This window comes from Telopea speciosissima, chromosome 1 (genome assembly GCF_018873765.1).
Source record: "Telopea speciosissima isolate NSW1024214 ecotype Mountain lineage chromosome 1, Tspe_v1, whole genome shotgun sequence".
In the NCBI taxonomy this organism is placed as follows: domain Eukaryota; kingdom Viridiplantae; phylum Streptophyta; class Magnoliopsida; order Proteales; family Proteaceae; genus Telopea; species Telopea speciosissima.
In genome coordinates, this window is record NC_057916.1 from 36185217 (window position 1) to 36198707 (window position 13491).

The window sequence follows — 13491 nt, forward strand, 5'->3', positions numbered from 1 at the left end:
AAGTAGCAATAACCTCATCAGGTTTGAGAGTATCCTTACCGGACAACAATGTAGTCACAATGTGATCAAATAAAGGAGATAGTGAAGTCAACAAGAGAAGTGTTTTGTCCTCCTCTTCGATCTTAACATCTAAAGTGGACAACTCCGTTAGTATCATGTTGAACTCATCTAAATGCACCTCAAATATCGCTCCCATTGGCAATCGACAATCAAAGGCCATACAACTATTTCTTCAAAAACAGTTGGGTCAATGACCTGGACTTGTACCTGCTCTTGAGCTTATCCCAGACTTTCTCCAGATCCGCTAACCCGATGACCTCGAAAAGAGAGTTTGATTGTAAATCAGCTCGACTGCTGGCTAGTTGTAAATTAAGGCGCAAAGAAAGACAAAACTCATTTTGGGTTGTCGTAGATCTGAAAAAGGCTTACTCTAATCATAGGGGCTGGTGCAAGACCAGACCTGGTAATGGTATCCCAAATCTAATCTCACAAGTGATCTCAATAACGCACTCAAACCCAACTCAAGGTCAACACGGTCAACCTCCTCAGATGAAGGTCAAACTTGAGATTTCTAATCCTCGCAATGAATAGTAACATCCCTCAGAAGATGTGAATGCTTGTATAAGTAATTTGAGAGTAATTAGAAAATTTAGACTCAGAGTAGAAATCTGGGAAGAATGGTGAAGAATAGTCAATCTGAAATTATATCAAATCTGACCAATAGAATTGCCCCAAATTCTATTCGAGTTTTACCCTTGTTGGACTCTATTAAACCCCCTAATAGAGTTACAATCCAATGGTTAGATTAAAACTAACTAAAAATAAAATTCTGGAATGCAAGAGTTGCAGGTTTTGGATGATTTTAGATAGCAGCCAAGATACTGATCTGATGCCCACCAGACTGAGGTCGAAGGTCGCCTAGGGAATGCTCTTTGATGTCCCAAAGATTGGGGCTAATCAGGTTACTAAATCAGATTTAATTTAAAGATCTAACCAGGCTGAAAATAGGCAGAAAACAGAGCATCTGCTGGTTGACTAAAACTGAAATTAAACTCAGAATCAGGCTTACCAGATATTGGGGATTAATTATATAGTAAAACACCACTTAAAACTCTTGAAATCTTGAAGCATACAAGTTCAGCAACTATCACTAACAATCAGAGAACCAAAGCACAAACTCGCTGGTGGTAAACAGAGCATGGGGATGGGGAACCTATCTCAGGTTGAGAGAATCTCTCCCACTCTGCATCTCACAGGGTTTTTGGGCTGAACAGCACTCAAATTATCAATTACTCAAATCGTGAATGGCTTTAGAAGCTTTACAATGTTTATATAGACTGAAATATAAGCTCCTATTATAACTAGAAAAACTGAAAGCAAACTCCTACTATGAATAGGAGTACTAAAAAGTTATTACGACTTTGCTGAAATTAAAAAACTACTAATAACCAACTATTGTTACTTTAACTAGGAATGAAAATAAGTAACTACTAAGCCTAATCCCGTATACCACCTTGTACCCAACTTAGGCCCATTAAAATGGCCCATTACAGATAAAACACATGAAATCAAAGGCCCAAGGCATACATAACCCAACCCAAGGATTATTTTCACTAAAATAAGCCCTCTAGGTGATTTATCTGCATCAAGGGCGTTAGCACCCCATGCAACCAAGCAACAGCTGAGCTAGCTGATTGTAGACCACTCTCCCGGTGGTTCAAGCTGATAGTAGACCACTCTCTCCCGGTGGTCAAGCTAATCATAGAGTGCTGTTACCTTGGCTCTGTTAGGGGCAAAGTAGTTTGATTGCTACATCGCACTCAAATATAATACTGATTTAAAAGACTAATACAGTACCAAAACACAATCGAAAACAGAGAACACAATTCCAACAATAGGAGAAAACTCATATAATCAAATTAGATGGTCTGATGAGATCAAAACTCAAATCGATTTCTGCTCTAATGGCAGAAAGTTTAAGGTCGATCCAATGGTTGGATCTGAAATAATGGATCAATCCTAGTGATGCTAGAAGGGTAAAATAGTCAAACTACAAATCAGATTAGTAATCAGAAAACAGAATTATAATACTAGTCAAAACTGAGTATAATTTAACTCTCAACAATAACAATCCAACAGAATAGGTACTCCAACAATTAAATCAAAGGAAATTAATTCTGGAACAAAGGGGCTGACTCGGGAGATATTAAATATCTTCAGATCATTAGGTCTGATCAATCTTCCCTGATATGATGTGAACTTTATGTACTTCTAACAAATCAAATATCTCCAGATTTCTACTCTTTATATACTTCTAACCCAACACATCCAAAGCTTATTTCCAATCAAGGTTTTAGGACTCGATTTTTTTTTGGGTGAATAAAAAATTCATTACCAAAGAGAAAGAGAAATACAGCAGCCCTCAAATTAGGAGGGAGGGGAAAAGAAAAAGAGGAAATACAAAATAGGCAATGGCTCAGAGAGAGGAGTCAGAAGCCTGAAGAGAGAGAGAGGTAAGCCCCCAGGAAACAACAATGAGCTTGTTCCTTGGGGTATCAATACAAGTGGAGGGGGGAGACGAGCTAAGTTTAGCTTTAATCTCAAAGAAAATGGAATCCCAAATTTGCTGAAGAGAGCGGGATTTGGTCATCCATTTCCAGAGGTTGCGTTCCATCCAAATATGATTGATGATAGCATAAAAAGCCAGCTTTCCGACCGTGTCACAAAGGGAGTTGCCACCAAAATTCATATCAACCCAAACCCATTCTCTGTCAAAAGGAAGAATCCTACGGTTTCTTGGCCAGCATTTAGCGAGGATTCCTTTCCATATAGAGGATGAGAAAGGACAAGCAAAGAAAAGATGGTTCGAGTCCTCATCCGCATTCCAACAAAGATCACAGCTTGGGGAGACCGTAATATGCCGGTGCCGAAGGAAGAACTGCGTTGGAAGACAATCTGAAAAAACTCTCCATGTCGTAAAGCAATGGCGAAGGATGTGGTGCTTGAACCAGACCAGATTCCTCCAAGGGGCCAGAGGGTTGCGAGAACGGCTATGATCCCAAGCGGCTTTGGAACTGAAGGAGCCCGAAGAATTCGGCAGCCAAGTAACACAATCACCTCTATTATGGGGTCTCCTAGAGATAGAAGGCAAGATATTCCAAATGTTATTGAGCGCAGGGCTGGGGGAGGACAGGGCAGACCGGCCACTTGGATCAAGAATATCAGCCACCAAAGATGTACGAGTGAGACCAGAGCCATAGATAGTTCTAGAGCTGACTTGATGAAGAAGAATTCCCAAAGGGTGCCAGTGATCAAGCCAAAGCAAGGTGGATGCTCCATCGCCAATGCAAAATTGGATAGCTCCTTGAATAGAAGAGCAATTAGATAGGATCTTGCGCCAAACCCAAGAAGCATCTGAAGAGGCTGAGACTATTCAAATTGAATCGGATCGGAGGAGGCCCAAGTAAATCCAATCCACCCAATTGCTCCTTTGTCTAGAAGCAATCTTCCATATCAGCTTGATTATGCCAGCAGAGTTCACCTCTTTTATCCTTCTAATGCCCAAACCTCCTCCTTTCAACGGAAGACAAATTGAGGCCCAACTAATGGGCCGGAGAAACCTTGTAGAATCAGAGCCTTTCGAAAGAAAGGAGGACATAAGGGATTCCAAAGACTTGATGGTGGAGTGAGGAAGCCCGTAGATCCTAGACCAATAAATGTAGCAAGGTTGCAAAACTGATTTGATGAGAACCAATCGCCCCGCGAATGAAATAAGTTTGCCTTTCCAAAGTTGAAGCCTTTTCCTGATGAGATCAAGCATTGGAATGCAGTGATGAGCGGAGAGCCTGTCTGGGATCAAAGGCAAACCCAAATATTTAACCGGAAGCTGACCAACAGGGAACCGCATTTTCCTATCAGAGCCTTTTTTTCCAATTCGGTGACTCCAACAAGGAAGAGGAGAGACTTTGTTGGGTTGATCTCGAGGCCCCAAAGGTCTTGGAAGAGCTAAAGGCATTGCATAATAGCCTCGAAAGAGTCGATGGAGGCTTTGAAGAAAATCGTAAGGTCATCAGCGAATGCCAAATGAGAGAGCTTAAGGGCTTTGCACTTGGGGATTGGAGAAATGAGCTGCTGATCCGTGCAGATTTGGATATCACGAGATAAGACTTCGAGAGCCAAGGTGAAGATGTAGGGAGAAAGGGGGCAGCCTTGACAAATACCCACGACGAAGAAGCAAAGTAACCAGCTGGGCTACCATTGACTAGAACTGAGAGCCGGGGAGAGGAAATGCAGCAATGGATCCAATGGATGAAGGGTGGGGGGAAACCCATCTTGACTAGCACCTTGTCAATAAAATCCCAACGTAAGGAGTCAAATGCTTTGTGGATGTCAATCTTCATAAGGGCAGCTGGGGAGTGGTTCTTTCAAATCCTCGAACATTCTCATTGCAAAGCAAAATGTTGTCAGTGATATTTCTATCTGGAATGAAGGCCGATTGGTTTTCCCTGACAAGTAGATCCACAACAGTCTTGATTCTGAGTGCAAGGATTTTGGCAATAAAATTGTATAGCAGGTTGCAAAGGGCAATAGGCCTGAAGTCCGACATTACTGAGGCGCCCTCCTTCTTAGGGATGAGACAGAGGAAAGTGTGGTTAACTCCTTTGATTTGACTTGGGTTGAGGAAGAAACTTCTAATAGCCTAATGAGGTTTTCCTTGATGATATCCCAAGAAGATAAAAAGAAACCCATACTGAATCCATCCGGCCCAGGAGCCCCATTCAACTTGAGAGAGTGAATAGCTGTAACAATTTCGGCGTCATTTGGAATGGACCGAAGGGACTCTAGAAGCTCACTTGGAATGAATTTGTTGAGCAAATTGTTTGGAATCTGACCTTGATCAACCAAGTGATCGCTGAAGAGGTTCTTGAAGTAATCCACAGCTGTATCCTTAATGTCCTTAACTCTAGAAAGAGGAGAACCATCAGGGGCCACCAAATGTAAGATCGAGTTATGATTGGTTCTAGCTTTCAAAGAGCGATGAAAATAAGCTGAATTAGAGTCTCCTAACTCCAGCCACTTGATCCTTGACTTCTGCCTTAGAAAACTTTCCTCTTGGGATAGGAGCTTGGAGAGCTCAATGGATGTAGCTTTCTCTTCTTCAGCCAGAGGGGCATTAAGACTGTCAGTTTGGAGCTGCATCTGTATAGAAGAGAGCTTGTCCTTACATTCTGAAACAAGCTGAGAAATATTTCCAAAAGTATTGGAGTTCCAATCCTTGGGGGCAGCTTTCACATTCCGAAGCTTTCTAGCAAAAGCAATGAGGGGAGAGGAAAAAGCTTGGACAGGCTTGTCCCATGCAGCCTTAACAGTGGTTAGGAAAGAGGGATGGGAAGACCACATATCAAAATATTTAAATGGCTTGGGACCAAAGGAGGTATAAGGCTGGATAGAGAGGGAGGTGGGACAGTGGTCTGAAATTCCAGGAGCATCCAGACTCAGGAGCTTCCATTTCAACTTGCCGTCTGAATCCAAGTGGTTACCACCCTGCTTTTCATGGTCAAATCTGATCACATTGAAGTCTCCTCCTAATCCCCAAGGAAGAGCATCAATTTGACTAGCAACGTTACGAAGATCATCCCAAAGAGAAACCCGCTGGAGAGGGTTATTTGAAGCTTAAATAACAGTAAAGTGGAAAGAAGTTTGGCTTAGGCAGTCTGAAAAACTCAAATGAAGGAATTGAGCAGAGGAGAGGAGGGAAATTTTAATTTTTGAAGGATCCCATAGAACACATATACGGCCATTGGGGTGATGATTATGGTTGGTTAAGAAGGACCAGCCAGGGGCAATGGAATTAAGGATACTTGCTGCATTAGAGTCTTTGAGATGGGTCTCTAATAAGCAGCAAAAATTGTAGTGATGGCGCCTGATATGAGATCGAACAGTCGCATGCTTACAAGGGGAATTGAGACCCCGAGTGTTCCAAACAAGGCCGAGATTCATTTGGAAATGGATTGGGGGAGCAACTTAGGCCCATCGAGCCTGGAAAGCACACTATGGGGCACAAAAGAGCTTCGGTGGAGCCTAATGTAAGCGCAGTCTAGAGAAGGCATTGCAAGCCTGGCAGAAGGAGCAGGAGAATTCAAAAGGGGGTGGTCGGGTAAGGGAGAGTGAGTGGAAGAGTGTTTGGAGGCATGGGTCGACTTGACCCGAAGACCCGAAGGGGTGTGTAGGGAATTAGGTAACCGAAAAGATGGGATGGGCCTCACGATAGATGAGGTGGAGGGGGAAGATGAGTTAAAAGCAAAGTGGGGGGGGGGTGACGACAAAGAAAGGGATGAGATGGAATTAAAAAAGGTATTAGGGGGGCCCACAGGAGAGTTAGCATTAGAAAAGGATGTAGCAGGTGAAACCTGGGAAAGGGGAGTAGGAGAACCTCTCGCAAGAGTGTTATCAGTTTGTAGAGGAGGAACAGGCCCCGGCAAGCAGAGCGACAACTCTCGAGAAGAGTCTGGGCTACCTGCAGCAGACGGCGATGCCATTTGTGAGCGAGATCGAGGAGCGACAGAGTCAATGATCCTCTCGGGATATGGTTCCAGCTCTGCTTCAACATCAGAGGATAAAGCTGCGAATCTGTTTTGTCCGTTGGGTAAAGGAGGAGATCCCAAGATGCTTCGACGATGATACTAAACGACAACGAAGACCCATGCAAGATTCCGGCTGGCTTTCCGGCTGGACTTCTGGTGACGGAATTTGGCCATGGATCTTCCCCTGGAACTAGTTCTGGTTCTTCCTCTGGAATTAGGAAGAGCGTGTTCCTCTTCTTGGGTTGATTTCATCAAGAGGTTGCTCAGCGATGGTTGAAGAAAGCTCCGTTGGACCTCTAGGAGAGTAGAGAGCAGTGTCGTGCTCAAACTTCTTACACACAAGGCAGTTGGGGGGCTTCCAATCGTAGTGCACTTCCTGATCGAACGAAAAATCCTCACCTTCATTCACAGTGATGAAAGAGGGTAACAGCTCGTCAACAACCACTTTAATGCAGATTTGAGCATAGGCCAGACGAAGTTTCCTCATCGTATTCACATCAGAGAAAAGGGGCTTGCCTAGAATAGACCCAACCGTGCTTAGACCCTCAGTACACCAGTAATGGAGAGGAAGGCCAGGGAAAGAGACCCACAGGGGAATAGTGGAGAGATCAAGCCGTCGGAGCTGAAGATGATGATGCCATTGATGGAGAAAGATCAGTTTCTTCCCAACTAGCCAAGGACCCCCTTTGAGCACACGGACTTTATCAAGGTTGCTGGAGAACTTAAAGATGAAGAAGCCATTATCAAGAAGGAAGGTTTCAAAGGTGCCTTGGATTCTCCATTGCTTAGAGAGGGAGAGTTTAACAATGTGGAAGGGAGGTCGAGAGCCAAGGAAATGGCCTACCAAACAAGCTTCCTAGATTTTAGCCTCATCGGTAAGGAATCCGGAAGGACACAGCCATTTTTGCGCAACCAACAACAATGGGAGAAACATAATGCAGAGGGTGTCCTTCGGGTGAGGAAGAAGAGGTCTGGTTTGAACGAAACAGGGAACTCCATAGGGGAGGAGCAGGGGCAGTGTGTGGAGGAGCTTCAGGAACTGGAGCAAAGGCGGTGGGAGGAGGAGATTCTGAGGTAGACACAGGAGGGGGATTAGATGGAGCAGACATTGCACCGGGAGTGGCAGTCAGCTCTGGTCGCCGGAGGAAGATGCATTGCCGGCCAAGGCATGTCCGCTTCCACTGATTGATAATATTATTTGTTGCAGGAAGTTACACCATTGAAAAAGAAACTTGATGAATTTTCCAGGACTCGAATTTGATCAGCCACGAAACCGACTTCTGCCGAGATCTCGGCGAGTTGGTATATTTTTTCCCGTTAAAACTCGATGGTGGGTTTCGGTGGCCATATGGCCAAGATAGGTCCTGAAACTTGACATCCACCCTATTTTAGGTCTTCTAAGCACAATAGAAAATTAGTTTTTACAAATTCAAACCTAAAATGGTACTTTGACTTCGGACCTTAGGTTGGTAGTCTACGGCGTAGGTGAGCTCTACCCTAGGCTATTCCACACAATATTTAGTACTAGTTGAACACATATAATTAAAGTAGAGGTGTAAAACAATTTAATTAAGCATTAGGAATTAAAAAAACATCAAACCATAAGCCATTTAATGCATTAGGCATCAGATTCATAACCATACAGGGTTTGTTAATAATTGTTAGGTAGAAAGAGAGAAAGCAAAAACAAATACAAGTGAATAACTTACCTTATGGCTTATGCCCATCAATCCTAGAGGCCTATGATCCTAGTACCTAGTACTGAAACAGAACAGATAGTTTTCACTATTTTTTGGATTTGTCTGTATTTTTAAAATATTTTTTAAATTTAAGAAATTAAAATAAATAATTTACTAGGTAGAAAAAAAAAAAGACGACACCTTGAGGCCATAGATTGGCCAACGGTATCCAACATATATAATAATGGGTTCCAAACAATGAGTAGATCCCTTTTTTTCTCAAATTTTTATTTCAAGAAAACCATTTTATTTTACAAAAAAATAAATAAATAATTTTAAAAGAGAAAAATAAATCTACCTCCATCAAACTATAGATTGGTGTAAGATACATCACAAATAAAAACCATGTAGACAACAAACAAGTATTCATGATGGATCTAAGCAAAAAGTAGTTTTTGAGAGGAATTTTTTACCTAACACTGTTTTTGAAAAGAAGTGCAACTCGTCTTTTGTTCTTGAAGCCTGAAGCTTCAATCAACAATCTCCAACAGTTTATGTGAAATTTCCCAACAAAAATAGTGAAAAGCACAAGTTTGGAGGGGTTGTCCAAACCAGAGAGGCGAGTTCTATCGAGTCCAGCGAGATATTTTGAGTTTTGGGTCGAAATATGGTATATATATACTTAAGTCATTGGGCCTGGTTCGACCGAAATGAACCGAGATCGAAATATGGATCGAAATCTCGTCGAGATAGCGAGATTTCGGTCGAGGTCTTGTATGTTTTATGTATCACAAGGCATCTCAACTCGGTGGGCCACGAAACCGAGACAAAAGCGAGATCTCACCAAGATCTTGTACTATTTCCAATAAAATAGGCCCATTTATATGATCTATCTGCATCAAATCGACTATCTTGTGCTTGTCATTGTCTGGCAAGGACAGTATTAGAAGTTTCTCTATTCAAAAGAGCAGTAACTTTTTGGAATAGTTCCACATACAAAGACACACACACAAAAATAAACTCTGGAGATTTGGTTGATTTAATATAGTGATTCAAGTCCCCAATTTTGAAGGTGAAAGGGCTTGGGGTGAGGAAGGTCGATTTGATTCTTTGGGCTGTAAACTAAAAAAGGGGGCATCCCCAGTGCATGAGGCTCCCGCCACTGCGGGGTCTGGGGAGGATCATAATGTACACAGCCTTACCCCCACTTCACGGAGAGGCTGTTTCCCTACTCGAACCCGTTAGGTTGCAATGGAGCAAGCTTACCATTGCACCGAGGTCCACCCTCTATTCTTTGGGCTGTAAACTACCACCCAGAAAAGGTTATTCACAGGTAAGAGGAAAAATAAACAGAAAATAAAAAGAAAGAAATAGAGCAAGGAAGAAGAATAATGAAGAAGGAATAAGAAGAAGATGATAAAAGACAGATCCTGAGAGAAAGAAAGAGAGAATCAGTTGGGAGTTGTACAGTGAAGAAGGAAGAGAAGGGAAGAGAGAGAGGGGATCTCGCACCAATAACCACATCACACCCACATTGAGTACACTTCAATCAAGTTTCTATTCCAAATCTAAAAAACTAAATTTGCTTAGAATTATATAAAGAGTAGAAATAAAACAAACAAAGACTCCTATTCCAACTCTAAAACTAAAATAGAATTCAAAACTAACTAGCCTATCTCCTACGACTCAATCATCTGGAATAAAATAATAAAAGAAATAACCCAAAGAACTAAATCGCTACTACCAGCCCTTGTTAGACAAAAAACCCGGGTTGGACCGGTTTTGTCTGGGCTTGGGTTTCCAAACCTGGTTGTGCTGGTCCAACCATTCGAGGGACACTGCATCAGGTTGGAATACATGAAAGAGCTCTGAACAGTGTCCGATAGTATGTTTGTTCTGTTAGTTGCATACACATCCACAGGAGGCTGATATCTTTTTGGTTTTTTATGCCCATGCTTATTTTTGGGTTCCATGCAAAGCTACTTGGATTTTCAACATTGTTTTTTCTTCATTTCCAATCTTTCGTCTGCTTTGAGGATTAACTTATGCTGAAACAATGTTTAGGTTCTCTGCTCTCTGACTGTGGAGAAACTGATCATACCTGCTATCTCAGAACTTATGCATGCGTGGACTGTAGTTTTTGGTTTCAAGCCTCTTGAAGAGTCACACAAACAAGAATTGAGATCCATGAATATGCTAGTGTTCCCTGGTACAGATCTTTTACAGAAGATTCTACTGAAGCATGACCTCTCTGAGGGGAATATTAATGGTGCTGAAGGTAATTCATCACTGATATATTTGCTTAATTTTTTGTTTTGTACATTTCATTTACAATCTTGTGCCATTCTTGTCTAGTTGTGGAGTCTGTTGTAGTCTAAAGTGGTGATCTCAAGGCCCAGGACAGCAATGATATCTGAAATTGCTTGTCCTGCTGAGTCTGATGACTCTGCTTCTGATGAGTGTGTTGTCTGTGATGCTGAAGTAGAAAATGATGCAGTTGCTGCTGTTGGATCAGGTTTCCAGGGTACTGGTTGTTCTTCACATGATACTTCTGATGTGATGTGCAATACTTCAGATGGTCTTGGTGAAGTTTCATTGCAAGCTTTCAGGGAGAGAACCACGTCATATAATTCTCAAGAAGCTGCTATTGACTCTATATCTCTCCTCCATTCTGGTCCTGCACAAGATGAGGTTGTGAAGGAAACTAAGCTTCTGTTGGATTCTGCTGTTACATGTACTACCGAGTCTAGTTCAGACAGTGAAGGAGATGGTTTACACAAAGCAAAGTTTGATGTTGCTGACACTGAACCTGATCTCTGTTCTCTAAGTGAAAGTTCCATAAAGCAAACTACCAACACAACTGTGGCTACTGAAGAAAACATCCATGCATCTGGTTGTGGTACTTCAGATGTCTGTAATGTGAATACTGAAATCACTGCTTCAGATCCTCATTTGCATCATTCTGTTGATGGTGTTAAACCCCAATCAACTGCTGTTAAGTCTGAAGCTCTGGATGCTACTGCTATGCATTGTTCACAAGTGTCCAGTGGAAATGTTGTTTGCCATCTCTCAGAGGATACCATTCAAATCTGTCCTGATAATGTTCAACCCTTTTTTGCTCTTTCTCAGCATAGTTTTCAGGGTTCTGGTGAAAGTTTGTTGCATCAAGATTCCAAGTTTCAAAAGGTCACCCAGCGCTCTTGTGATGCATCTGTCATAGTAACTGATGGTCATGGCTTCAAAGGTGAAGCTTTTACGGTAAAAAATTACCCGCATGTGCTGGGTGAAGGTCCCTTCACTGTCAAACCCAAGTGTAGTAATGTATCAGCAGTAGAGTGTAAAAGTTTTGACACAAGTGGATCAGATAGTGTGGTGACTTCAGTCATAGCTAATCTCAATGGTTTTTGTGGAGCTCCTGTACATTGTTCTCCTCCTGCTCCTTCAGAACCTCCTTCCCAGGCTCTGAGTCAAAGTAATGGAATTTGTAAATCTGAACCTGTGCATTCCCCAGATTAAAGTGTTACTCCCAGATGAAAGTGTTACTCCTGGGGCAGATACTTGTGGTACAACTTATTTTTAGTTGAACCATCGAGATTCTAGTGAGCGTAAGGTGCATGAAGATGCTGATGGTGAATGTAATTATCCTGGTCCTGTTGGTGGTTCTTTTGTGGGAAGTCTGAAGTTGTCAATAAATCTTTAACTTCCACTGAGTCTAATTCTGAAGTTGCTCATGTGGATGTCTTGCAGCATAATTCTGAGTTCCTGTGGGACACCCTTCCTCTTTCTGTTGGAGGTAGTGCATATGATCTTCCAGAGGTGACTATTGGTTCTAACCAGGCAACTTAAGTTTATTCCAAGCAAATGCTTGAGCATGATATGGTGTATTGGAGCTCTACATTTTAACTCCATTGTGAAGTTTTAAGTTTCAGTTAATTTAGATGCTTACAAATTCAGATGTTCTGTTGAAAATGAAGTATAGATGATGAAATCCTGTGAGATTGTTTGAGCAGCGTATGCCATATCTGTTATATAATTTACTGCCTCTGCAAATGCCTAAACATCTCCTGGTAGGGCTTCTTCAGACGGTGGTTTTCTGCTGTACTGTAACACTGAACAGGCTTGAGAGCCAAATATTTGTAAGTACCTCATTGCCTTGATAAAAGATGTTATGTATGTATATCTCAAGGTTCATTGGCACACTTGTTTTTATGGTTGGAGAAGTGTTTAGCATGTAGCCGGCCCCATTTAGTTGGATAAGGCTGAATTAAGTTGAATTGAGAATTGTTGGGGGGGCATGGTGAGCTTTTGAGATACATATGTTTTTTTTTATAGATCTGTATCAACAGAAGAGATTTGTTTCAGAATATGTGCTGGATTTGGGTTGGCTGCATTTTTTCTGGGTGCTTGGATGTGGGGTCAAATCAGATCCTGGCCGTGGAACTGAATGGATACATGCTTTATTATATAGAAAGGAATGACTGAAACTTGGATGTCCATATCTACCCCATTTATGATCCATTTGCCTGTTTTGATCTTGAATTGGATATGGATTTCCAAACTAGGGTTATTAGGTAACTTGGATCCCACGTCCAGGTCAGAGTGGACCCAATTCTGATCCAATCCCATTTGATGCCCTAGGGAGAGTGAGCAGATGGTTGGTTTAATTGAGGTTCAAGAATATGATTACAGCTTGTGTAAAAGTCTTGTTTCTGTGGTTCAATTAGCTCAGAGTCAGTGATAGGTCCCTGAAAATTCCAGGTTCCCAAGGGTTCTTCATGAAATTGATGCCTTCTTCAATTAGCTCAGATTCAGTGATAGGTCCCTGAAAATTCCAGGTTCCCAAGAGTTCTCATGAAAATGATGCCTTCGGCTTTTGCACCTGGAATTCCATGGGCTATTATGGAACTGCAGCTGTTCTGAAAAGGGTTAACCTGGGAGCCTTTGAAGTTTCACCTTCTTTCTCATGGAAAATTAATTCATCGAACAAGCAGAATAAAGAATTACTAACCTCTATATTGACTGTAGTAGCTATTGGGTCCACTCTTCCCCTCTTGTTCTTTTAAGGGCAACTAAATCTTTTTACATACCCATGTATTTGTTTAGGGGTCAGGGGCTGCAGGGATTTGTTGGAGGTTGCATATCCATTTCATGATTTTATCTTCTTTTTTTTTGGGGGGGGGTGGGGTGGGGTTGTGTGGTGGCGGTTGGGAGCTTGTAATTGGTTTATT

The 13491-nt window shown here is 42.0% G+C and overlaps 1 protein-coding gene across 1 annotated transcript in view; it reads left to right on the forward strand.

Moving 5' to 3' along the window:
• Positions 1-12109, forward strand: part of LOC122648851 — a 42930-nt gene extending 30821 nt beyond the window's left edge. The window contains exons 7-10 of the mRNA XM_043842129.1: positions 10328-10541; positions 10779-11761; positions 11844-11915; positions 12011-12109. Of these exons, the coding sequence (XP_043698064.1) occupies positions 10328-10541; positions 10779-11761; positions 11844-11915; positions 12011-12109 (1368 nt within the window). The remainder of the gene's footprint in view (positions 1-10327; positions 10542-10778; positions 11762-11843; positions 11916-12010) is intronic.
• The last annotated feature ends 1382 nt before the right edge of the window (positions 12110-13491 follow it).